This window comes from Aquarana catesbeiana, linkage group LG04 (assembly GCF_042186555.1).
Source record: "Aquarana catesbeiana isolate 2022-GZ linkage group LG04, ASM4218655v1, whole genome shotgun sequence".
Classification (NCBI taxonomy): Eukaryota; Metazoa; Chordata; class Amphibia; order Anura; family Ranidae; genus Aquarana; species Aquarana catesbeiana.
Genome location: NC_133327.1, coordinates 366,038,297 through 366,063,812, shown reverse-complemented (window position 1 = coordinate 366,063,812; position 25,516 = coordinate 366,038,297). Strand labels below are relative to the sequence as shown.

General features: G+C 39.9%; 1 protein-coding gene across 3 annotated transcripts in view; it reads right to left on the bottom strand.

Annotated features, from left to right (window-relative positions):
* SOBP (sine oculis binding protein homolog) overlaps positions 1 to 25,516 on the bottom strand; it is a 300,195-nt gene that overhangs the window by 134,188 nt on the left and 140,491 nt on the right. For all 3 annotated transcript variants that reach the window (XM_073627027.1, XM_073627029.1, XM_073627028.1), the window contains one exon: positions 19,030 to 19,181. In XM_073627027.1, coding sequence (XP_073483128.1) covers positions 19,030 to 19,181 — 152 coding nt within the window. The remainder of the gene's footprint in view (positions 1 to 19,029; positions 19,182 to 25,516) is intronic.

Here is a 25,516-nt window from a genome sequence, read left to right as displayed (position 1 = left end):
GCCATTGCTCCCTGCACCTAACAAGGCTTACAGAAAGAGATAGACGTATGACTTGGTACAGTACCGAGTGGGCCTTGGAAATGGAATCAGTGAGGAGCAGTGACTCCAGGTCTGTTTCTTGAAGGGTAATGGCCTTGGGGCCAAACTGGGTAGTACAAGCATGATGCAATTGTACATATCGAAAAAAGTACCAATTGGGCAGGGAATAATTAGCTTGCAGGACTGAAGAGGAAGAGAAGCGGCCATGGACAATTAGGTAATTATATCTATTGAGCGGTAGGGATAACAATTGCATGATTTAGGAGATTACATGTATTGATAGGTGCATTGATAGGTGGGCTACAAAGTGCACAGGGCTCTATACTGCAGATAAAAGTCCAATGTGCTACACCTCAACATGTTGGGTAATAAAAAAAATCCAAGCAAATATAAAAACGTCTATCTAGTCCACATATGTAAACGAAATAAAATATTATAGTGAAACTCCAACTTTTCCAGAGTATCCAAAATTAAAGCAAAGGGTTAGAACCTTTGTCAGGTTTTTATTGCTGTCTAAGTCTGGGTGATCTTTAATTCCCCTTCTAGTGACAATGTTGTCGCAAGGACAAGAAGTAAGGGGAAATTTCTCTCATATTTACTTTTAAGCTGACATTTTTTAAATTACATCAGTGATTTCTCTCCTAAAGACTTGGCATATTGTGCAGAATCAATTCAATTTAGTTTATGCCCTAACAGAGTTTTATATCTTCAGTATATGCATGGATCTATATGCTGATCAATCTCTTGCTCAGTGGTGGTGATAATCGGTGCACCTATGCTACCCGAAAATGTTCTAAAAAGTTTGATAAAATATGGATGGTTTAACTATTTGAGGTTTATTTTGTGAACGTGATCTCCCATAGTAACACATCCCTTAGTTTCATACCAATCAAAGGATCCCAAGATGGCAATGACAGCTTCCCAATAACCCATATGTCTGAACTGGAATTCATATAAAACCATGATACACAAGAAGGAGACTAGAAGGAAACTAGCTGAACAATGGTTGATATTGGTTTTATAGCAAGGTAGCTACTTCTGCATTAAAACATTTGAAAGGGTCTAGGAACCAAATAACTGCACAGATTGAAAGGGGGTTGGTCCTTATCAGGCATGAATATGCTTTTTGTAAAGGATACATACATGAAACACATGAAATGAAACACATATAAGCTATGTTTTTTTATGTTTAATAAAATGTTTCAGAAGATTTGGGTGATGATTTTTTGCAAGCATAAACTATAGTGTATGTATAAAATACACTGTTATGTAGCGCCCATGTAAGGATCACTAAAACAAGTTGTTTTGAATATCCTGTTAACTGAGAAGATATAAAAGTGTATGTAAAAGTAGCCTCTGATGAACAAGTATGTGTTGCAATCATGAGGTTAAACAATCATTTATCCTTAACTTATATAAAATAATCATTCTTCTCAGCTGATACACCAGACACATCAACTCAACTGTCACCACTGCAGGTCATCAAAGGTACACTGGCTAGAGATCTTTTGTACTAAAACATTTACTACCTTATTGTAACAAACATAATACAAATATTACAGGACTACTGCATATAAATAAGTAAAATAATAGAAAGCCATAACAGCCCTCAATTTAATCAGTGATATAAACATCAAACTGCCTACAAAACACTGAAATGCGTTTTTCCATCAGAATTCATTTCACATTGAAGTGATAAGGGATCATACTTTGAATGAAATGTTAAACTGGCAAATGGGCAAAAATGCTAATAAAATATATTCAGCCAAATGGAGGAAAAACATTCAACCTATAAATTCTGGCAGTTTTCCATTAACAAATGTCAAAAACATCAGCAGATATCATATAATCCCTGTGCTAGTGTTTATTCTCTCTTGATTATTTAATATGGAGAAGAAACAATCTATGAAATCAAAACTTCTTGCTTAGCCAGCATACAGCTTAATAGTTTACAGCAAACAGCAAGGCCTCACTATACTGCACTGATCACTGTACTGTTGCAGCAAATTATCTGACATTAAGTGAAACAGCTGGAAAACAGCTAAATTCATAGATGAAAGACGTATTTGTGTGATCTGTGTTTTTTGTAATTTTATTTAGCTGGTCTTGTGGTACAGGCACCCGTGCAGACAGCATACCCAATTTAGTGATGCCACTTTTTTCTCCACTGCAGTTAAACCACACAGCTAGGTCACCAACTCATTCCAGCATAAGACAAGAAATAACAGCAGTTCACTGATGGTATTATATCTGAGCTTCCTCCACTTGTAAGGAAGTTCTTATTGCTATACTGTTAGCCTGCATAGTTTATAGTGCCAACCTGCCCTCTTGCAGTCCAGGTAGTTAAGATACTATTTAGAAATACAGACCATTACTACATACTGAGGTGTTAATTAGAAATATAAATAGAATATATAGAAACCCAAGAAAAAACAGATTAATATATTATGATGCAGCCAGAAATCTTGAATCCTAAGTGGAACTTCCTGTGTCCTAAGCTGAAATCTCAAACAATGCTATTTCTCTTCCCAGCTATCTTCTGTGAACCCACCTTTTATTCATGTAATGGAGATGAAGAGGTGTTTGTAGTTCTAATTTTGAGAATCGCCTAGGTTAACATCCTATATTTCCATCGCACTGCTTACTGGAAAGCACCTGAAGTGAGGTGCTGTAGCAACTACCAACTGGTTAACCAGTATAAAACATAGAAGTATGTCACCAGCATGTCACCAGCACACCACAGACCTTTGTCATGATTCCACGTTTTTCACAAAGAGATCACATCACAGTGCAATTGCGTAACTTTTTTGGGCCACGCAGGGCCCCATTGTCAAGCATAGCGTTTTGCTTTTAGGCCAAAAAGTTACATTTTGGTCTCATCTGACCAGAGCACATTTTTCCACGTGTTTGCTGTGTCCCCCACATGGCTTCTTGCAAACTGCAAACGGGACTTCTTATGGCTTTTTTTCAACAATGCAACTCTTCCATAAAGGCCAGATTTGTGGAGTGTACGACTAATAGTTGTCCTGTGGACAGATTCTCCCACCTGAGCTGTGGATCTCTGCAGCTTCTCCAGGGTCACCATGGGCCTCTTGGCTGCTTCTCTGATTAATCCTCTCCTGTCAGTTTAGATGGACAGCCATGTCTTGGTAGGTTTGCAGTTGTGCCATACTTTTCCTTTTTGGTATGATGGATTGAATAGTGCTCCATGAGATGTTCAAAGCATGGGATATTTTTTTTATAACCTAACCCTGCTTTAAAATTCTCGACAACCTTATCCCTGACCTGTCTGGTGAGTTCCTTGGCCTTCATGATGCTGTTTGTTCACTAAGGTTCTCTAACAAACCTTTACAGAACAGCTGTATTTATACTGAGAATAAATTCCACACAGGTGGACTCTATTTACTAATTAGGTGACTTCTGAAGGCAACTAGTTCCACTAGATTTTAATTAGGGGTATCAGAGTAAAGGGGGCTGAAGACAAATGTACGCCATACTTTTCAGATATTTATTCGTAAAAAAATTTGAAATCCATTTATCATTTTCCTTCCACGTCACAATTATGTGCCACTTTGGGTTGGTCTATCACATTAAATCCCAATAAGATACATTTACCGTATATACTCGAGTATAAGCAGAGTTTTTCAGCACATTTTTTTGTGCTGAAAATGCCCCCCTCGGCTTATACTCGAGTCTGTGTCCATCTGCAGCCTCGTGCGCCTGATCTCCCGGTGCTGTGACGTCAGTCTTGTTGGCGGCCGTGCAGTGTAACAAAGCCCCGCCTCCTCCTCGTCCTTGTCCGTGATAGAAAAACTATCCATGATACGAAACTGAGTGTTCCGCCTATCACGGACAAGGACAAGGACGAGGAGGAGGCGGGGTGTTGTTACACTGAACGTGACAGACTGTTTCACACCACATCCATCATCCTCCTGTTATTAGCATACTAACAGTGCTGGCGCTGTTCCCAGCCTCTGCCGTCATCCTGGCCGGTCAGACTGAGTCTCTGGACCATTTGCTACCTTTGGGTCCGCAGCTGCACACTACAGCAGACGTCTTTACTAATGTACTGACAGCTTTCCCCAGCCATCCTTCCATCTGTACCTTACGTTGGCAGCAGAGCAGGGCTTTCCACAAGTGCCTTCCATGCCTGAATTGGTTCCAGCTGACCCCCTTGGGATGGAATGATCTTTACCCAGGCAGACCACTTCCCTTCTCCTCTTCAGCAGCGTTCCCTGTTTGGTATGTGGAGCCCTCCTTGTTGCTTATGACTTCGGGATTATGTGATGTTTGTCAGTTTTACTGACCAGTCTGGTTTTTATGATTGTTTTTAACCATCTCTTTTAAAAAAACTGCATATGTTTACGCACTTTTTGGTGACAACAATCCTTTGGAGTCATCTGTTTATCCCTGTGGGACTACAAGTTACAACCAACTTAGTCAATAATTAAAAATTTAAAGGGTAGGTATGGCCCTGTTCAGCTGACACAACCCCTTAACCAGGGTCTGATATATGCCAATGCTGCACATCCTTTGCCGATGCAAAATCTAATAAAAATCTAATATAACTTACAGTAGCTGCTGCATTTCCCACCCTAGCCTTATACTCGAGCCAATAAGTTTTCCCAGTTTTTTGTGGTAAAATTAGGTGCCTCGGCATATATACGGGTCAGCTTATACTCAAGTATATACGGTACTATTTTTGTTGTAACATGACAAAATGTGCAAAATTTCAAGGGGTATGAATACTTTTTCAAAGCATTGTAGTTACACTTTAAGGATAACTTTATAAATACATAACTGAAGGTCTTTTATATCTGCATACAGTTCTACTTTAAGCAAAACACTATGAGGGTCAATAGAGCCTGAATGTACGTTACACATTTCCGTTTTTTTAGTACTTTAGTGCAGCTTACTTGCATTTGCATAAAATAGTTATCTGAAACCTCTGACATACACACTCTTTTTATTTTGATAAAATAAGGATGTTGATTTATGGAAATTGAAACATGACAATATCTAATGGGTAGCAAATGCCTAAATAATAACCAAATTAATAAACATTGATCAGCAAATAATAATTCTTTCATCTTGTTTCTATCACAGAAAAGGCATTTTGCACATCAGATTTGCCATTTGTCACACTGCACATTGTAGCAGCACAGGACATCCACAGAACAATCTTCTATGCTGTATTCCTCAAGGGGTTTAACTCAAGAAAACACAAGTAAAGAGGAATTCTATAGAAATCTGTACATCCTTATGCTGTGTCATCTTTGCTATATATGCCAAAAGTAAGAGCTCAGTGACGATAGTCAGAAAATGTGCAGAATTTATTCTATACATAGTAGAGAGCTAGAATGTTGCATACTTTTAAAGCAGTCACACAGATAAAATTTATATATTTCATTTCTGCAAGCAGAAAAATTAGAACCTTAATCTCTGTAGGTTTTCCAAACTTGCCCTCAAGTGTTATTGGAGTTCATGCTGGGAGTATAGCCACACGGGTAAATAAATTACATTGCTAAGACACCAATTACTAATTACACCTGGACATGAGGTTCCCAAAAGTTTGGAAAATACTGCTCTGATTCCTCCCTTGAGTTGGATCAATATTCCTACTTGGAATATGGTCGCATTGTATCGATGATATTTACCGTTTGGAAAGTCGTATCAGAAGAAAAGAGAAAAGTCACCTGAGTTAAAATAACCTACATATTTCTTCAGGTCAGTGACTCAGTAAGTGTTGAAGCCTTTGATCAACATAGCAACCAAAAGGTATTTAAGAACCCAGTAATGGTATCCTACATATTTTCTCAGGTGGTTTACGCTAACCTATTGTACTTGTAGGTCATTACAAGGTGCTTATATACAGAGGCGTAGCTTGAAGCTTGTGGGCCCCGATGCAAAAGTTGACCTGGGACCCCCACTACCACCCACCACTTCCACCGCATGTGCAGATACACCCATCGCACGCCAAGATACTCAAAGTGGCTTAAGAGTTTAGAGTTCCCAGAGTCCCTCCTTACATTAGAGGACAGGGATCACCCCTGAAGAATCAGAGGACAGGGATCACTGCTGGAGAATCAGAGGACAGGGATTACCACTGGAGAATCAGAGGACAGTAATCAACGCTAGAGAATCAGAGGACATCGATCACCACTGGATAATCAGAGGACAGGGATCACCGCTGGAGAATCAGAGGACAGGGATCACCGCTGGAGAATCAGAGGACAGAGATCACCACTGGAGAATCAGAGGACAGGGATCACCGCTGGAGAATCAGAGCATGGGGACTCCTGGCAGGTCACTTGGCAGAGCTCCTTTCCCATCCCAGCACTGTATACAGCTCCTCCCCCCACAATACACAGGGCTGAAATCACATTCCTTTACACACAGTCTGTCAGTCTTCACACGATGTATCTGACTTTTATGTTCACGGCAGTGTAGTTGCAGTAGGCAGATACAACCTGTGCAGATCATGGCTGACTGGCTGTGTTGTAAAGGAATGTGATTTCAGCCCTGCGGAGGAGGAGCATTATAGAGTGCTATAATGGGAAAAAAGCTCAGCAGTGGGGCTTAGCATCCAGGGCGGAGGGGGTGCTCAGGGGGCTTTGGGAGGGCGCAACTTAGATCTGGGGGGGGCAAAGTGAAATCTGGAGACTGCAGCCCCTCAGGGGCCCCTCAGGAGGTGTTAAGGGATTTTTTTTGCAATTTCTGAAGGTTTCTCTGTCAGTGTTGGCACGTGTTGGGGGAAGGTCACCTCCCGGAGGTGCGTGTCTTTTCCCCAGTTGTCAGGGAAGTGGGGTAAGCGAACATCACCGGAAGGGGGGTGCAGAGAATCGCAGTTAGTGACTAGAAGACACTGAGCAGTGTCATACCTCACCAGTGACATCGGTCCCATCGTTGGCTACAGGACGGCACTCTCCTCCTCTTAACTCGGTTAACATTCCATGTTGCCAGCACACAGCACAGACACTTCCCCATCTTTGGCTGTTATCACCTCATGCTCCTCTCCATTCAAGAAATGGCTCACAGCTTCTCCCCAACCAATGAGAACAGAGGGGGTGTGGACTGTGGAAGGCAAAGTGGAAGCCCAGTACTGGAGTGTGTATTGGAGCTGGACTTTGTGGAGGATATGATAATATGACAGGGAGGCTGCAGGGGCCCCCTGGAGCTAGGGGTGGGGTTGCAATTGTGACCCCTGCAACCCCTTATGCTGTGCCCATGCTTATATAGTAGGGACATGCAGAGGTACCACTGCTTAGCTCTCGTTTAATCACTCGCCACCCAAGCCAATTCTGACACTTCTCTCCTACATGTAAAAATCATCATTTTCTTGCTAGAAAATTACTTAGAACCCCCAAACATTATATATATATATTTTAGCAGAGACCATAGGTAATAAAATTACGATCAATGCAATTTTTCAAAACACAATTTTTTGGAAAAAAAACACTTTCATGATCTAAAAAAAAAAAACCACAATGTTTACCACAATTTTTTGTATAATGTGAAAATTGATTTTACGCCGAGTATTAAAAGGAATGTAAACATCCCTTGTAATAGGAATAGGGCATGACAGGTCCTCTTTATGGAGAGATCTCGGGTCTATAAGTCCCCACATCTCTCCTCTATGCCGGAAAGCCTGAGATAAAAAAAAAGATCTTAGGCTTCCCAGCAAAAAAAGACAGTGTTTACATCTGCTGGAGCCAGAAGTGACCTCATGACATCACTTCCAGCCTCCAAGTGTCATAGAGATGGCCAGGGACCATCTGGATCATAGCCAGCTTTTTGGCAAACTGCTTCTGCCAGCGGATTCAGTCTCTGGCTTCCTGATCGCATGGGTGAGCCCCGGAGAAGCACTGGAGGGAGATGGAAGGGGGGACGTCCCCTCCCACCACCTGTAAAAGCGATCAAGCTGCTAAACACCTGCTAAGATGGCTTTTACATTGCAGGGAATTGCCTGCTGAAAAAAAAAAGATATCTGGATGATGTCTTTAGCTGCAGGCATCATTCAGATATTTCCACTTCAAGTCCCCGACATCATATGATGTCAACACGACGGAAGTGGTTAAACAAGCAAAATTTTAAGGTTGTGGAGAGGACCCATGGCAATGCTGGCAATATCGTGAATATTCCCTTGTCTACCCTTTCAGAAATGGAGACTCAGCTTGTTGTTGCCCAGAAAGCAACCAGAAAAGATTGCTCCAATGTTATAAGTAGTTGCGCTAATACAAAAAAGGATATAATTGGACAGGACCCTGCCAAAGGGGAAATGTAGCCAGATATATTGGTTCAGGAGTGTTATGCTCCTACAGAGTAGTCTGGATTTTGTCTTTATCATTTCTTAAAAATGTGCATGCAACGTATACAGAAAGATGTATTCTAAAAAAACTGTGTCTGAAATGCATTACTATTTAAATAATTGAAACAAGAAGTGCAGGATACTAAAAAAAACCAAATATACATACTCACCTATGTAGATGCAGCATCAATCAAATGCTGTTGTCCCCTGCCAGCTCCACACCGTGAACTGAGAGATCAAAGACCACTTGTTGCTCAGTTCTCGGTGTTCGGTGAGCATAGAGCTGGTGACTGTCAGTCATTGGCTCTTTGCTCTGCCCCACCTGTGCTCAGTGGAGCTCTGGGCTGTGAAGAGGGTGGGGCCAGCTGCCGGTAAGGCATGTTGCCGGATCCTAACATTATTGTTGGGATCCCTGCGGAGACTGGATTGGCTCAATTACATCAGCCAACAGCAAACTTTAGCCTACTGTCAGATGAAACTGGGTCACAGGAGTGCAGAACTAAGTGCACTCCTGTGACCCACTGGAGAAGTATGGCCAAAAAGTTATAGCCATACTTCTCCTTTAATAATCATGACACGATATGCCACTTTTGTAAACTTCCGAAATAATATTTTGTTATTCAGCTAAACTGACCACAAGACAGCAGCAGTTGTAGATATTCTTGCAACTTGATCCTAAATTGTTGTTGGGCCTCACAGACCAGAACATGCATTAGCCGAAGATGTGATTTCACCCTTGTTTGAAAAATGAGAAGGAGCAGAGTGGTATAACTGGGATATAAATAAACAGCACATTCTGCATCAGGCAGGTACAATATAATTCAGGTTCACAACTGTTGTCTTTAACAGTCAAAAATCTAAATCCTTGTCGAATCTTCTGTGAATGTAAAATAAAATAACATTTTTATTGATACAGCAAACAATGAAAGGGTAGAGCACTCAAAAACAGTTACAGCTGCCAAGAAAAGACATGTCCATCCTGATCAGTGAAAGGACCAGCTAGCTTTAGTTAAAATAGCATGGTTATAAAAGATTTGTTATAGGTAGAAATGTTCTGCGACTCCTTTATTAGAATAAACCTGAACACACCACTGTTTGTGACATAACAATGCATACTATGGATAAATGACTATATCAATTACCACATGCATTAAACTATCATTTTCATTTTTTTTTTAATATAATGTGTTTCCAATCTCTAATGATGAACTTAAAGTGGTGTAAAGAACTCTTTAGTGAGCAAAAAGATACCATATGAGCGTTCGGAGACCAGATTTATTATACTCATAACTAGAGATGTAAAATATCTGGAAATTTTGTAGCCATTTTTCTGGAAAAAATGTAAATTTTGGGAATGTAAAAAAAAAAAAAAAACTCAGTATGGAGTAGTTCCGAAAAGTTGTTTTGTTACACTGGGGAGGTGAAATGCAGTGTATATAAAAGTAACATGCTTGAAATAAAAGTACAGCTTCTTCAGTAAATAAACTAAACTCGCTTTGAAATGTTTTATTTGTTATTACAAATGGAATAACAAGGACTATATACATATACTGTATGTTAAGAACATTTCCACTACACACGAGAACAGGTAACCACTCCTTTTTCCTCATGATAATTTAAAAGCTTCCTGCCAATATACATTTTCAGTTTATTGACAATGCTAATCCAGAAGCATATATTGCTCTTGAAAGAGCTTTATCGATGTTCTTCTGAATTTTGGGTGTCATTGTATCTATAAATGAAGGAATAGTGTATTTTTGGGAGGCCGAAGTTTGCAACATTTCCTTAAGATGCTGCTGGAGAAGAAACACATTGTGATGATCCAGAAACAGCACAAATAGTGTTTCTGGAATGAGAACTCTGTAGGGAAAAGCTACTTACACTTTCATTGTGGTTCTCTTTATTTTATTCCGTAAAGTATTTTTTAACCTCTTTAGGGCACCTCTGGCATGTAAGGATGTGTTTTGTTATCCTTGTAGCATTTAGAAAAGAATATTTCTTCTCACAATATTTGCAAATTGCATCTTTGCTCTCAGCAGAAAATTCACTGTGGAAATGGTTCCAAACTCTATATGTTGGTCTCACCTCTTTACTTAGAGGAGGAAAATAAAAAAAATATTTTCTGACCAGACTATAAGGAAACATTATGCTGTGATGTGGAGAACATTAAAAGGAATCATTTAAAGGTTATAAAGATTAACTAATTTGTCAGACAAATTTAACCTCTTACCTGTCAATTAAGGCCTAAGAGGTCAAAAGCAATCATCTACTCTATCACAACAATCACCCAACTGTAGGAAGTACAAGTTGGAACCCACATGCAAACTAAACTGGAGCCTTTCCCATACTGCATGGAAAATTGAGTACTGTCCGTGATACTTTTTTTATTTGCACTAACATACAATTTTTCAGGACAAGCTTTCGGGGTATGTCCCCTTCTTCAAGGTCCAAGCAGTACTGATTCACAAATTTTTAAGCAGAATGTTAAAGAAGAAAAAAAAAAAAAAAGAGAAAACCTACAATCAAATCAAGTACCATACTGCATGGGAAAGGCTCCAGTGGCAGAAATGCATATTTCTCTGGTTTGAGAACTGCATTGTGAAGTATAGTGTCAGTGTCTTTAGCTGAGAGAACTTGAAATAATTTAAGACTTTACATAGTCTCGGAAATCATTAAGGTCTTCGTGTTATATAGTTTGAATACCATGTCATAGATATATTATTTATCATTGTAATATAACATATTATACACTCCTTTTTTTCCAAGTTTTCCAGGAAAAAAAAAACTGTTTTGTTTTTTTCCAATTTTTCCATTTTTTTCTGGGCCTTCCCATCTCTACTCATAACTATTCTATATGCTCTATATTCTCAGCATTTCCAATTCTTTAATTATATTTTTCTATATGTGATATCACCTAGGTTTATAAGGAGGATACATTATTCAAGTATACATGCATTTGACATTAAAATAAGATAAGGAAGCCCATTCTAACATCATTCTGTTTTGCTCTGTTGAGTTTTGTCAGGATAACTTCCTAATAAAATGGATTGTAGTTGTTCATGAACTTGTGGCAATTAGGGGAGTGAAGCACTGGCATAGAGCCACTGTTAGCAAGCAGGCTTGGAGGGACTGCCCTTGATTTATGTATGCATTTGTTGGGGTCCTGGGGTGTGAGGAGTTGAATTTACTGTTGGCTTTCACTGCTAATACCAGAATCGGGACAGCACTCTGATTCAGAAAATGAAGAAGGCAGATTGTGTGACATGTTCCCTTAATACAGACAGTACCACTTCCTAAATAAAGTATAAGAAATTTGTATTTTAGGAGGCTTATTAATACAGGCTTATTAATACACAAAAAAATCTGCCTTTTAGGAACTACAGGAATTAGGTACAAATTGTCACATTTTACTATACATATTTAATTTATATACACATCAACCAAGGTCCTCCTGATGCAACATTTGTACTAAAGTTGGAAGGTAAATTGTTTTGTATAAAAACAAGTGTCGTTCATCTTTTCCTTATTTTCAGAACCTACTGTTGACTAAAATCCAGATCTTTGCCTCTTCTAAACATTATCTGCTGATTATGTTGACTGGAGGTGTTTATTATTAATGCTTAAATCATTTTTAATAATCCAATTAAAGCAAACTGTATTCAGTAAATCCTTAACCAAAAAATGTCTGACAAAATAAAACTACACCAAATAATAATGTGAAATATTACTGCATAGATATTAAATATCAAGGAGTTTGCCTCAGGATTGAGATCCCATCATGGGACAATAAAATAATTAAGCAAAAACTGGGTACCATCAACCGAATATTATGTAAAAAGAGAAGTGAAGACAGTTGCTTAGGCTGTTCTACACTAGGAGAGGTGGGAAAATGGACAGTACCTCTCAGTCTCAGTACCAATAGACACAATACACTATTATAATAAAAACTTAGATTTATTATACATATAAAAGACTAGACATGATTCCAAAAAATCAATACATAAAAACAGAACAGGTTCACTGTGCCTTTTTATCACTGATATTGTAAGCTATGTATCATAGTCCCATTTCCACTTTATTCAGTCAATTTAGCATTTTAAAGATGAAAAATAGCAATTCAAGATGATTCAGTTTGAAGATAAACATTATTCCTAAAAAAAAAACAAGTTTTTAGTCATTGTAAACAACAGTAATGAACATAAGTGAGCATGTCGCTGTAGAATTAATGTTACTTTGTTCTCTGATTAGAAACAAACTAGACATAAAGTCAATTTAGCTGGAGAGCTTAACATTAATTCCAGTGCAGAAGGCTGCAGGTATATGTCAGAGTAATTGTTCACACCATAAAGAGGCCAGACTGCTTTTTAAAATAATATGAGTGTGTGAGTGGTGGAATTACTCGAGTTAATGATCCTGCTAAGTGCATACTATACAGATTTCAAAATGAATATTTATTCACAGTGAAAAGTACAAAAGCGTGCTGTGTTAAAGTCTGTTTTTAGTTATGTGTAGAAGAATCTATGTATCTATCGACGTATGTATCTATCTATCTATCTATCTATCTATCTATCTATCTATCTATCTATCTATCTATCTACTGTATCTCAGTGCCAAGCTGGATACCCACAAAAAATTTAAATCCTTACTACACCACAAACTTCTCCAAGTCATATATATTTTCTTCTTTCCAAGGGCGTATTTGAACCACCAAAATGTAATGGAAATATCTAGGCATCAATAGACTTTGACCTATATGCTGTGATGAATCTATCTGATCTATCTATCTGATCTATCTATCTATCTATCTATCTGATCTATCTATCTATCTATCTATCTATCTATCTATCTATCTATCTATCTATCTATCTATCTATCTGATCTCCTCTCTCAGCAGACACACAGAAACCATAAAAGCACTTATGGTACAAGTGAGGTAAGTATGTGAAGTAGGTAAGGGATTGGGGACCTTTGGGTGTTAGGAACATCTCTTCATCAGGAGATCTGGAGACAAAGCTACATTTGTGTTCACAACAGAAATGTAACATTTTAAAGAAGAACATTCCAGTCAGATAGTGACAACTTTTACCTTAGTCAACTGTATATGACTTAAAACACTATTGGACATCTAAAATTGTATCAGACACCCAAAATGTAGTAGGTTAGATATGTAGGGTTTATCAAAATGTTTTTGATTTAGTAAGGGACTAATACCCAAGGTTCCTTATTTTTTTGGTATTATTCCTATATACTTTTTTATTTATTTAATAATTTGTAACCAGCATTAAAAAAGAAGTACGTTGTCTATTGTATATGGCAATGTTATAATGACAAACGATACAACATGCTCCGTCCTGGTAGTTTCCTTTCTTGTTAGACGCATACTACAAAAAAAAAATACCGATTTTGTTACTATTATTTGCACAAAGCTACATCTGGAAATATTATTTTCTCGTTTAAATAAACCAATTTGTAAACTAGATTTAGCTGCCCTATAATAATGTTGATGTCTGCCATTTTCAAACATGAAATGCAGTGCTTTATTCGCCTATAGGGCCCGGGTGCTCAGTATCTCTAACAGGCCCTTAGGCTTTAACTTCATCAATGGAAGCAACATTTCCTTGGTTCTGCTTTCTGACTGAGTGTAACCTAAAGGTCAGGCAACGATGTTGTGTCAGATATAATAACATCAGACAGAGAAATAAGTTTAACCTTCGTTTTCTCAGGGATAAGTGTTGAAGAGACCCTCAACTCCAAGTCCTAGACTACACATTGAAAATAAATGCTAGTTAAAATTATGGCCAGCACTGGAGTACAATTATAGTGGTTAAAGTCAGCAATACTGACTTGGATGCCCCTGAAATGAACAACCCAGCAGGGATCGGCAAGTTGTCCGTACACAGTGTCCATGTACGGACCTTGCAGGGTCCACGGCCGCCCGTTCCGTCCGTTTTGCATTGGGCAGCGGGGAGTTGGTCAGAGGAGCAGGACAGATGAATATGCTGTCTGACAGTCACAGCATCTACTGATCTGCCTCCCCCGCTGCTGCCCGCTGGTTAGTAGGACCGTCGGCATCCTATCAATCAGGTGCTTGCCCCACCCCTAGGCTCTGACCTTCAGAGGAAGAGAACGGAACGTCCTCTAAACCTGCCCATGCCCGGTCTCAGTGCCCCGGCCCCCAGCTTCCTTGTGAGACATGTATGTGTCATATTCCTATAGCTCCACTAGAAGAATGGGATCATAATATAAGGGGGATCTATAGGAGACCCTGCTCTAAAGGGGGATCTATGGGGACCCTGGCCTGCTCTAAAGGGGGATCTATGGGGACCCTACTCATTAATAAATCACCGGGACCAGATGGCTTGCATCCGAGGGTACTTAGGGAACTCAGTCAGGTGATTGCCAGACCGTTGTTCCTAATTTTTACAGACAGTCTATTGACTGGAATGGTGCCAGCTGATTGGAGAAAAGCCAATGTAGCACCAATATTTAAAAAGGGCCCAAAAAACATCCCTGGGAATTACAGACCAGTTAGCCTAACATCAATAGTATGTAAACTCTTGGAGGGGATGATAAGGGACTATATACAAGATTTTAGTAATAAGAATGATATCATTAGCAGTAATCAGCATGGATTCATGAAGAATCGTTCTTGCCAAACCAATCTATTAACCTTCTATGAGGAGGTGAGTTGCCATCTAGATAAAGGAAGGCCCGTAGACGTGGTGTATTTGGATTTTGCAAAAGCATTTGACACAGTTCCCCATAAACGTTTACTGTACAAAATAAGGTGCGTTGGCATGGACCATAGGGTGAGTACATGGATTGAAAACTGGCTACAAGGGCGTGTTCAGAGGGTGGTGATAAATGGGGAGTACTCAGAATGGTCAGGGGTGGGTAGTGGGGTCCCCCAGGGTTCTGTTCTGGGACCAATCCTATTTAATTTGTTCATAAATGACCTGGAGGATGGGATAAACAGTTCCATCTCTGTATTTGCAGACGATACTAAGCTAAGCAGGGCAATAACTTCTCCGCAGGATGTGGAAATCTTGCAAAAAGACCTGAACAAATTAATGGGGTGGGCGACTACATGGCAAATGAGGTTCAATGTAGAAAAATGTAAAATAATGCATTTGGGTGTCAAAAATATGAATGCAATCTATACACTGGGGGGAGAACCTCTGGGGGAATCTAGGATGGAAAAGGACTTGGGGGTCCTAGTGGATGATAGGCTCAGCAACGGCATGCAATGCCAAGCTGCTGCTAATAAAGCAAACAGAATATTGGCATGCATTAAAAGGGGGATCAACTGCAGAGATAAAACAATAATTCTCCCGCTCTACAAGACTCTGGTCCGCCCGCACCTGGAGTATGCTGTCCAGTTCTGGGCACCAGTCCTCAGGAGGGACGTACTGGAAATGGAGCGAGTACAAAGAAGGGCAACAAAGCTAATAAAGGGTCTGGAGGATCTTAGTTATGAGGAAAGGTTGCGAGCACTGAACTTATTCTCTCTGGAGAAGAGACGCTTGAGAGGGGATATGATTTCAATTTACAAATACTGTACTGCTGACCCCACAATAGGGATAAAACTTTTTCGCAGAAGAGAGTTTAATAAGACTCGTGTCCACTCATTGCAATTAGAGGGAAAGAGGTTTAACCTTAAACTACGTAGAGGGTTCTTTACTGTAAGAGCGGCAAGGATGTGGAATTCCCTTCCACAGGCGGTGGTCTCAGCGGGGAGCATTGATAGCTTCAAGAAACTATTAGATAATCACCTGAATGACCGCAATATACAGGGATATGTAATGTAATACTGACACATAATCACACACATAGGTTGGACTTGATGGACTTGTGTCTTTTTTCAACCTCACCTACTATGTAACTATGTAACTATGTAACTATGTAAAGGGGGATCTATGGGGACCCTGGCCTGCTCTAAAGGGGGATCTATGGGGACCCTGCTCTAAAGGGGGATCTTATGAGACCCTGCTCTAAAGGGGGATGCTCTAAAGGGGGAACTATGGGGACCCTGCTCTAAAGGGGGATCTATGGAGACCCTGCTCTAAAGGGGGATCTATGAGGACCCTGGCCTGCTCTAAAGGGGGATCTATGGAGACCATGCTCTAAAGGGGGATCTATGGGGACCCTTCTCTACAAAGGACTTTGATGCTGCTGCTGCATTTCAATACAACCGAAAAATATAAAAGGTAAGAATTTTGAAAATATTTTAAACATTTATACAGTATACCACAAGCAATCTGTATATAAATGTTACTTTAAACTTATTTGTACTTGTAGAACTAGGCCAGAGCGTAGACAGAGTGTGTTTTGATGGCTTTAATTTGAAATGTACCTTGGTGTCCTTCACTAAGGTCTGTACTTCGGTCTGTGCCTATTCCTGCACTTCAGTACTGTTAAGACTTTTAACAAATATTGCCACTCCATGAAGTACTCTGAGCCTTTTATGTCATGCACAGCCTCCACATACTATCAGTGTCTTACAAGCAAATGGGTTGTATTATCTTACTAAACCCCCTGTGTTAAATGTCAAGCCATACCACCTAGAATACCTAACCAGCAGAGCTACCAAAATGGTAACAGGACTGCAAAGTGAGTCATAAGTTTTCCTCAATTTTAATCTTTGCGCTAAATTAAAAAGGAATTTCATGATTTAGGACCCTCAGATGATTTAATCAAATAAATCTTGCACCTCCAACAGCTTAAAAAAAAAAAAAAAAAAAGTTTTCACTGCATGTACATAAAAATGTCCTGAGCAAGGTCAGTGTGGCATTGAGTGTCAGAGGAGAAGAAGATTGTGGACTTGGGAAAAGTAAAAACATCAAAATAAGCAAAATATAGTAAAATCATAAATGACAATTTAAATACATAAACAAATCCATATAAACACATTCCTGCACAGACATAATGTAGACATACTATATGCACAGTTAGGAGAATAGATGTACATAAAAATCCCAAGTACGCTACACATTAAATATTACCACAGATGTCAGAGTCTTAACTATAATTTAGATGGATCATTGCAGAACACCACTAAATACATGAAATTATAAAGGATATCATTATAGGTCATGAATTTTTAATTTTGCATATTTTTTAATTTTATTGTATTACACACAATTTTAAATCTGCACATACCTGTTATTTTTTATCCAATTGGGGCATTGTCTTTTTAATAAGTATTTTCTGAAATAATTGAATAACCCCATATATTAGGCATTGCCTCACAAACTGGAGTGAAAGCAATAATTCAAGGCCATCCATCACTGTTAACTCTAAATTGATGATCTTAAAAGGCTTTTAAAGCATCACCTCCAGACAATTTTAGGTACCATATCTTTTTACCATTTTACGCACAGACAAATCTGAGGCTTGACGAATTTGATATTTATTTACTTGACACAACCTCATCTCTTATATTTTACCTAGAAATTAGGTATATTGTGTTTGTGGGCACTAAAATTATTTTGATTGTATCTTTTACTGAAAATTTAGTAAAATAGTAGCACAAATACTGTATGACTTAAAAAAATTGCAACTGCCGTCATTTAATCTACAGGGTTTCTACTGTCAGAAAAAAAAAACAAAACTGTCTGAAGTACATTTTCATGTAAAACATTTGCATTTTAGCATATGTGTGCAACAAGGAAAAAATTCTCTATGCAATGTGATCAGAATCACGCTGAAGCATCCCCAAAGCTCTGCAGAAAGATGGGGGAGAGGAGCAGTCATTTCAAATCCCTGGACTACTACACAGAGTGCATGGGCACTGACAGCTTAACCGCGAAGGTAAGTACAGTGGGGACCAGAGGGTAGGCAGGTTGTTCGAAGTTAGTTCACCTTTTATTTTTTCCTTTCTTCACGCTTTATAAATAGGGTCCATATATCTACTTTATGCCTAATAGTAACTATACAAAGCCTAAATCCAGAAACACTGTGCAATATGAAAGGGTTAGTAATTTATAGTTACAGTACATTCTGGTTAATATCAGACACTTGTTATGATCAATTGACTTTTTGATTTGAACCTGCGGTGGATTGTGGCTAGTGTAATCATGTTGCCAAAACTGCAGGGTGTGTTGTAACAGTCTCTATTCCTTGTATATGAACAACTGCATACCGTATATCAAACCATAAGTGTTATTAAGATCCATCTCTAGGCAAGGGTTAATTTTCATTATGCAAGGCATCCTGGCCACTCCTCAATAATTTTCCTCATAACCTACTTTGATGTCCATCTGATATCATCACCTGGCTTTACATCGTTTCCAAATCTTTGGGTTCCAACTGTTCTGGGAAGAGTCTGCAGTGCACACTTTCTCATGCAGAGCTAAAGGGGGGGGCACTGAGGAGACCAGCCACGCAGCACACAGAAACCCAGCTAAGGTGGCCAGAATCCTCATAAGGATTCACTGCCTAGAGCACCATTAGTAGGCACCATTTCTGATAAATGAAGGCAGAAGAGCACAGAACACCATATAGAAGAAGGCATGTAGTAAAGTTAAAACACTTGGTTCATTAAAAAAAGAGAAAACAAACTGTCCAGAGAACAAATTTAGAAACAAAAGTTTTAACAGATTTTCTCTAAACACCTACTGCAGTGACAGCAATGCTCATATCAGCAAAAGCGTATAGTAATGTATGTTTCTAGCATGTCTTACCTTATTTCTCTTGAAGTATGCTCTTCTGCATGCTGCAAAGCACTTCTCACTGCAGAAGCTTTTCACCTCACTCCCCATACTGAGAGAGTAGCGCTTAATCCCCACTTTCTGGCACCAGGCACACATGATTTGCACATTTGACACATCTTCCTCTGTAGAAAAAAAAAAAAAAAATCAAATTTTTTCAGGTAATCAGGTAGCATTGACTTCCAACTTTGATTTCCTAAATGACTAACAGCTACCTTAGTTTAAAGAGATACTGTCACTTTGCCCATACTTTCATAGAGAAGTAACAATGACCATGCAAAGAGACTCCCCTGACCTACCAAAATTAATTTTTCAAGTCCTTCTCCACCACTCTTTGCTCTAACACAGCTGGCACTAAAATCCGCAGGGTTGGCTGGCGTCAGATGCTAGGAGGGGGATTTTACTCCTTTAATTGGCTTCTTGAGCAAAGCGCTGTCAGGATTGGCAGAAAAGCAAAGGTGGGGGAACACCGGCAAGGTGAGTATCAGTGGATGAGTGCTTGGGTCCAGCAGCCGACTAAGGGGGTGACATCTCCTTTCCCCCTAGTATCTGACACCAGTCAACACTGGGGCTTCTAGTGTCAGCTTCAACACGGGGGGGGGGGGGGGGGGGGGAGTTGTCAAGGTGAGTATCAGTGGGTCGAGGAAGGGAGGCATTGCAAAGACACCATCACTTTGCCCTGAATGGACTGTTTGTCACTTTGTTCTGAATGAGTGTCTCTGTAAAATTGTTATGTTAGACAGTCATAACAGTTATTGCATTTTATGTATATATAGATTTTTTCTGCATATGTCATATTGCCGTAAACATTTTTTCTAATATCCATTATTAATGGAATTTAAAAGAAATAAAATCTCTTGCTTCATTGTCTTGTTTTTCTATTGTTAAAATCATTCTTAATTAACTCAAATAGAAATGCAAATGCAAAAATTAGATTTGCAAGAAAAAGGAGCACAAAGGGTACAAATAGTACTGAGCAGAAAGCAAGGGTAAGAAACAATACTGAGAGGAAAGTATGGTTGTAGTACCTAAGAGACACCCTGTAGGAAATTCAGAAAATGGAGACAACCAATACAGAAGGGGAGCATATGAAGATGCAATAGTGGCAGGAGGTTTTCAGGAGCAACCAATATTTGTAGAAAAGATGGGGAAAACTCAATACAGGAGCTGTGAAAATAAGGTAGAGAAAGGCAATAGGCTTAATGAGTAAGTAACGTATTGTACTATAATCTGGTATAAGGGAATGAAGGTACCAGTGGAGTACTAAGGGGGTGCAGGCGGTGTTGTTTTTTTACATGGCGCTGAAATACCTAAAGTATTAGCACTACAGCACTGCCATTATACTGCGGCAGGTCGGCTCTTCTAGGCAAATCGCCGTAGGTATACTTCGGGCGCACAACCATCTAGGGGTGCGCGCACACTCCCAGCGCACCCTTGGCGATCGGATTCGCTTGAGAACCAAACAGTCTCCAGGCCCAGGCCAATGATTTCTCGCCTGGACCTGGTGATCAGTTCTGGCAAATGGGAGACTGTCCTCTGCCTGTAAGTGTAAACACAGGCAGAGGAAATTAAATCATCTCCCCTCGTAGAACTCTTTTCAGTTCCAGAGAGAGGACATCTAACCACTAACACCAGTACACGTAGGCACACTTGTCAGCCCCCGATCACCCCCCCAATCGCCCCTGATTACCCCCTTCACTCCCTGTCACAGTTTTACCAAGTGCAGTTTTCACTGATCACTGCATTGGTGTCATTTGTGACTAACAATTGTTAGGGCAGCTAGTAGTAGGCCAAGGTAGGTCTAGGGTACCCCCCTAAACACCCCTAAAAAAGGTTTAACCCCTTGATCGCCCCCCCAGTTAACCCATTCATCCCCTGTCACCAGTGTCACTAATACAGTGTATAGATCTATATTCTGATCGCCGTATTAGTGTCACGGGTTAGCCAGTTAGTTGGTTAGTTTCACCGTCAGTCTTTTATAGCATCAGGGTACCCCCCATACATTACCAAATAAAGGTTTTAACCCATTGATCACCCCCAGTTAACCCTTTCACCCCCTGTCACCATTGATCACCGTATTAGTGCGGGTGACACTGGTTAGTTAGCTATTTTTTATAGCGTCAGGGCACCCGTCATATATTACCCAATAAAGGTTTAACCCCCGATCACCCGGCGGGTGACATCAGTTAGGTTTTAGCTTCAGTTAGGGTCTGCCTCAGCCCCAGGCAGCATCAGATTAGTGCCAGTAGTACTAACACCCATGCACGCTCCATACACCTCCCTTAGTAGTATAGTGTCTGAACAGATCAATATCTTTCTATCCAAATATCTATATTAGCGTCCCCAGTAGTTTAGGGTTCCCAAAAATGCAGCATTAGCGGGATCAGCCCAGATACCTGCTAGCACCTCCACCCAGCCCAGCCCACCGAAGTACAGTGTCAATCGATCACTGTCACTTACAAAACACATAACTGCAGCGTTCACAGAGTCAGGCCTGATCCCTGCGAACGCTAACAGTTTTTTTGGTAGCGATTGAAGCAGATACAGGTGTGACACCCACTTTAATTGTCCCTGCTGTCCTGATCAACCTGGTCTCTACGCTAATACTCCACTACCACACACTAGTGGAGTATTAGCGTAGAGTACAGCACTGCACAGTCCTAGGACACACCTTCACAGGGTCTCCAAATATGCCATCACATTTTTAGAGACCCGAACCTGGAACCTTTACAGTTACAAAAAAAAGTGTAAATATATTTATATATATAAAAAATAAAAAAGCCAAAATAGTTGTCATTTTTTTGTTATTCTCTCTCTATTGTTCTGCTCTTTTTTACTGTATTTTATGCTTAACTGCAATGTTTTATTGTTACTATGTTTTGTGAGGTATGTCATTCTTTTATACTTTACTGTTTACTGTGTTTTATTGTTAATCATTATTTTCTTTGTAGGTACGCCATTCAGCTGCAGCACTGATTTATCTATCTTGACAGCAACAGCGTTTGCTCTCACAATACGTAAATCAGCGACTCCAGTGCTGTAGGAGGTGATTTGACCACCACAGTTGAAAAAAAAGAGCATATATGCCGAAGCATGGGGGCAGGGGTGGAGGGGTGATTTGCCCCTAACATTAGGGGCGGATTGCCACCATGCTTCGGCATATATTTTTTACTCCTTTTTGGCACAGTTTGCAATAAAAAAAAGTTGTTTTATTGGGTTAATGTTTTATTGTTACCATTGTTTGCTTTTCAGGTAGGCCATTCAGCTGCAGCACTGATTTATTTATCTTGACAGTAACTGTGTTTGCTTTCACGATACGTAAATCAGCAACTCCAGCGCTGTAGGAGGTGATTTCACCACCACAGTTAAAAAAAATTATGCATGTATGCCCATCATTAGAAGTGGTTGGATGCAGGGCGATATTCTAATGGTGTGCATACCCACCGATCAATCTCTTTTTTTGTTCAGCCCGCAGGCTGCATGAAAAAAAGAACATTACATTATATGCCCAACAAGGACCAGCAACGTACTGGTATGTTGCTGGACTTTGAGTGGTTATACCAGAATGATGCCTGCAGGTTTAGGTATCATCTTGGTATTGTTCTTTTCAGCCAGCGGTCGGCTTTCTAATTAGCTGCTAGACTGCTTTTACAAGCAGTGAGAGGGAACGTCCCTCCCCCTGCCGTCTTTCATGGTTTTCTCTGGCTCTCCTGTCCCACTGGGGAACCTGAGAATGCAGCCGGTGGTTCCGGCAGCTGACCATAGAGCTGATCGAATGGCTCCAATCATCTCTATGGACTAAGAAACCAGAAGCTACAAGCATTTTATGACTTCGGTTTTGCTGGATATATACAGCGCCATTGGGAAATTGGGAAAGCATCTTATTACACCCATCTTGGTGTGGTCAAATGCTTTGAGGGCAGAGGAGAGATCTAGAGTCTAATAGACCCCAATTTTTTTTTAAAAGAGTACCTGTCACTACCTATTGCTATCATAAGGGATATGTACATTCCCTGTGATAACAATAAAAATGATAAAAAAAAGAAAAGAAAGGAACAGTGTAAAAAATAAAATAAAAAAGCAAAATAAATAATAATAAAAAAAAGCACCCCGTGCTCATGCGCAAGGGCAAACGCAAGGTGGGTATCGAGGGCAGTAATTTTAGCAATAGACTCTCTCTGTAAATCTAAAGTGGTAACCTGTAAAGGCTTTTAAAGGCTTTTAAAAATGTATGTAGTTTGTCACCGCTGCACGAATGTGCGCAATTTTACAGCATGTCGTGTTTGGTATCTATGTACTTGGCATAAGATCATCTTTTATATTTTACCAAACATTTGGGCAATATAGTGTGTTTTAGTGTATAAATTCCAGAAAGTGTTTTTTTCAAAAAAAATTGCGTTTGAAAAATCGTTGCACAAACACTGTGTGAAAAAAAAAAATTGCAACACCCACCATTTTAATCTGTAGGGCCTTTGCTTTAAAAAAAATATATAATGTTTAGGGGGTTCAAAGTAATTTTCTAGCAAAAAAAAAATATTTTTTCATGTAAACAAAAAGTGTCTGAAAGGGCTTTGTGTTCAAGTGGTTAGAAGAGTGGGTGATGTGAGGCATAAGCTTCTAATGTTGTACATAAAATACCAGGACAGTTCAACCCCCCCCCAATTGACCCCATTTTGGAAAGCAGACACCCCAAGCTATTTGCTGAAAGGCATGTTGAGTCCATGGAATATTTTATATTTTGCCACACGTTTCGAGAAAATTTAATTTATTTTTATTTTTTACACAAAGTTGTCACTAAATTATATATTGCTCACACATGACATGGGTATATGTGGAATTGCACCCCAAAATACATTCTGCTGCTTCTCCTGAGTACAGGGATAACACACGTGTGGGACTTTTTGGGAGCCTAGCCGCGTACAGGACCCCGAAAACCAATCACTGCCTTCATAATTTCTAATGGTGCGTACACACGACCGGTTTTGCCGTCGGAATAAACTCCGAAGGTTTCTCCGACAGAACTCCAACAGAATTCCATTCAAGTGGTCTTGCCTACACACAGTCAACCAAAGTCCGACCAAAGTCCGACCGTCAAGAACGCGGTGGCGTACAACACTTACGACAGGACTAGAAAAAGGAAGTTCAATAGCCAGTAACCAATAGCTTCCGTCTCGTACTTGCTTCAGAGCATGCGTCGTTTTTGGTCCGTCCGAACAGCATACAGACGATCGGTTTTCCCGATAGGAATTGGTTCCGTCGGAAATATTTAGAACATACTCTATTTCTTGGTCCGTCAGAATTTTCGAAAAAGGAAGTCCGATGAGGCCTACACACATACAGAATAGACGATGAAAAGCTTCCGTCTGACTTTTTCTGTCAGACATTCCGCTCGTGTGCACGCGGCTTAAGGGTGTAAAATGGTGATTTTTCGTCCTCACTACCTATCACAGTTTCAGAGGCTCTGAAATGTCAAAATAGCACAACCCCCCCCCCCCCCAAATGACCCCATTTTGGAAAGTAGACACCCCAAGGTATTTGCTAAGAGCCATGGTGAGTATTTTTCAGCTCCCATTAGTTTTTGAAAATGAAGAAAGAAAAGGAAAATTTTTTTTTTTTTTCTTTTTTCAATTTTCAAAACTTTGTGACAAAAAGCAAGATCTGCTAAATACTCAACATGCCTCTCAGCAAATAGCTTGGGGTGTCTACTTTCCAATATGGGGTAATTTGGGGGGGGGGGGATTGTGCTATCTTGGCATATCATGGCCTCCGAAACTGATAGGTAGTGAGGAGTGAAATCACCATTTACTAAAATTGAGTTTATTGTATTTTTTTTTTTTATAACAAAAAGTAGAAAATATCATTCTTTTTCAAAATGTAGGGTCTTTTTTCATTTATGGAGAGGTGATCAAATACCACCAAAAGAAAGCTCTATTTGTGGGAAAAAAAGGACACAAATTTTGTTTTGGTACAGCATTGCATGACCGCGCAATTACCAGTTAAAGCGGCGCAGTGCCAAATTTTAAAAAGTGCTCTGGTCAGGAAGGGGGCAAATCCTTCCGGGGCTGAAGTGGTTAAAGGATAAGTTCACTTTAAAATAAGTAAATGCACATTTTTTGCAGGTAAAAAACTGTGCATTTTTTTCTTGAAGGAGCCTGTGAAGCATTGCACCAGCGATCAGCAGATCGCTAGTGTCATGCAGGTCTCCTGCAGATCTGTCAGTGTGAACTACCACAGTGCCGTGGTAGTTAATAGAAAACTACAAGCTGACAGCCACAAAGGCTGCCGGACCTTGTAGTTTTCCATTCACAGGATACTGTGAATGAATGACGTGGCCAGGTGAGAAGAACTCCGCTAGTTGTCAGATCAGGGAGCGGGGGGGGCGGTCCGTTCGTAACATGTTACATGTTACACCCTGAATGTTACAAAAGGTGAATTTATCCTTTAAAGTGTTACTAAACCC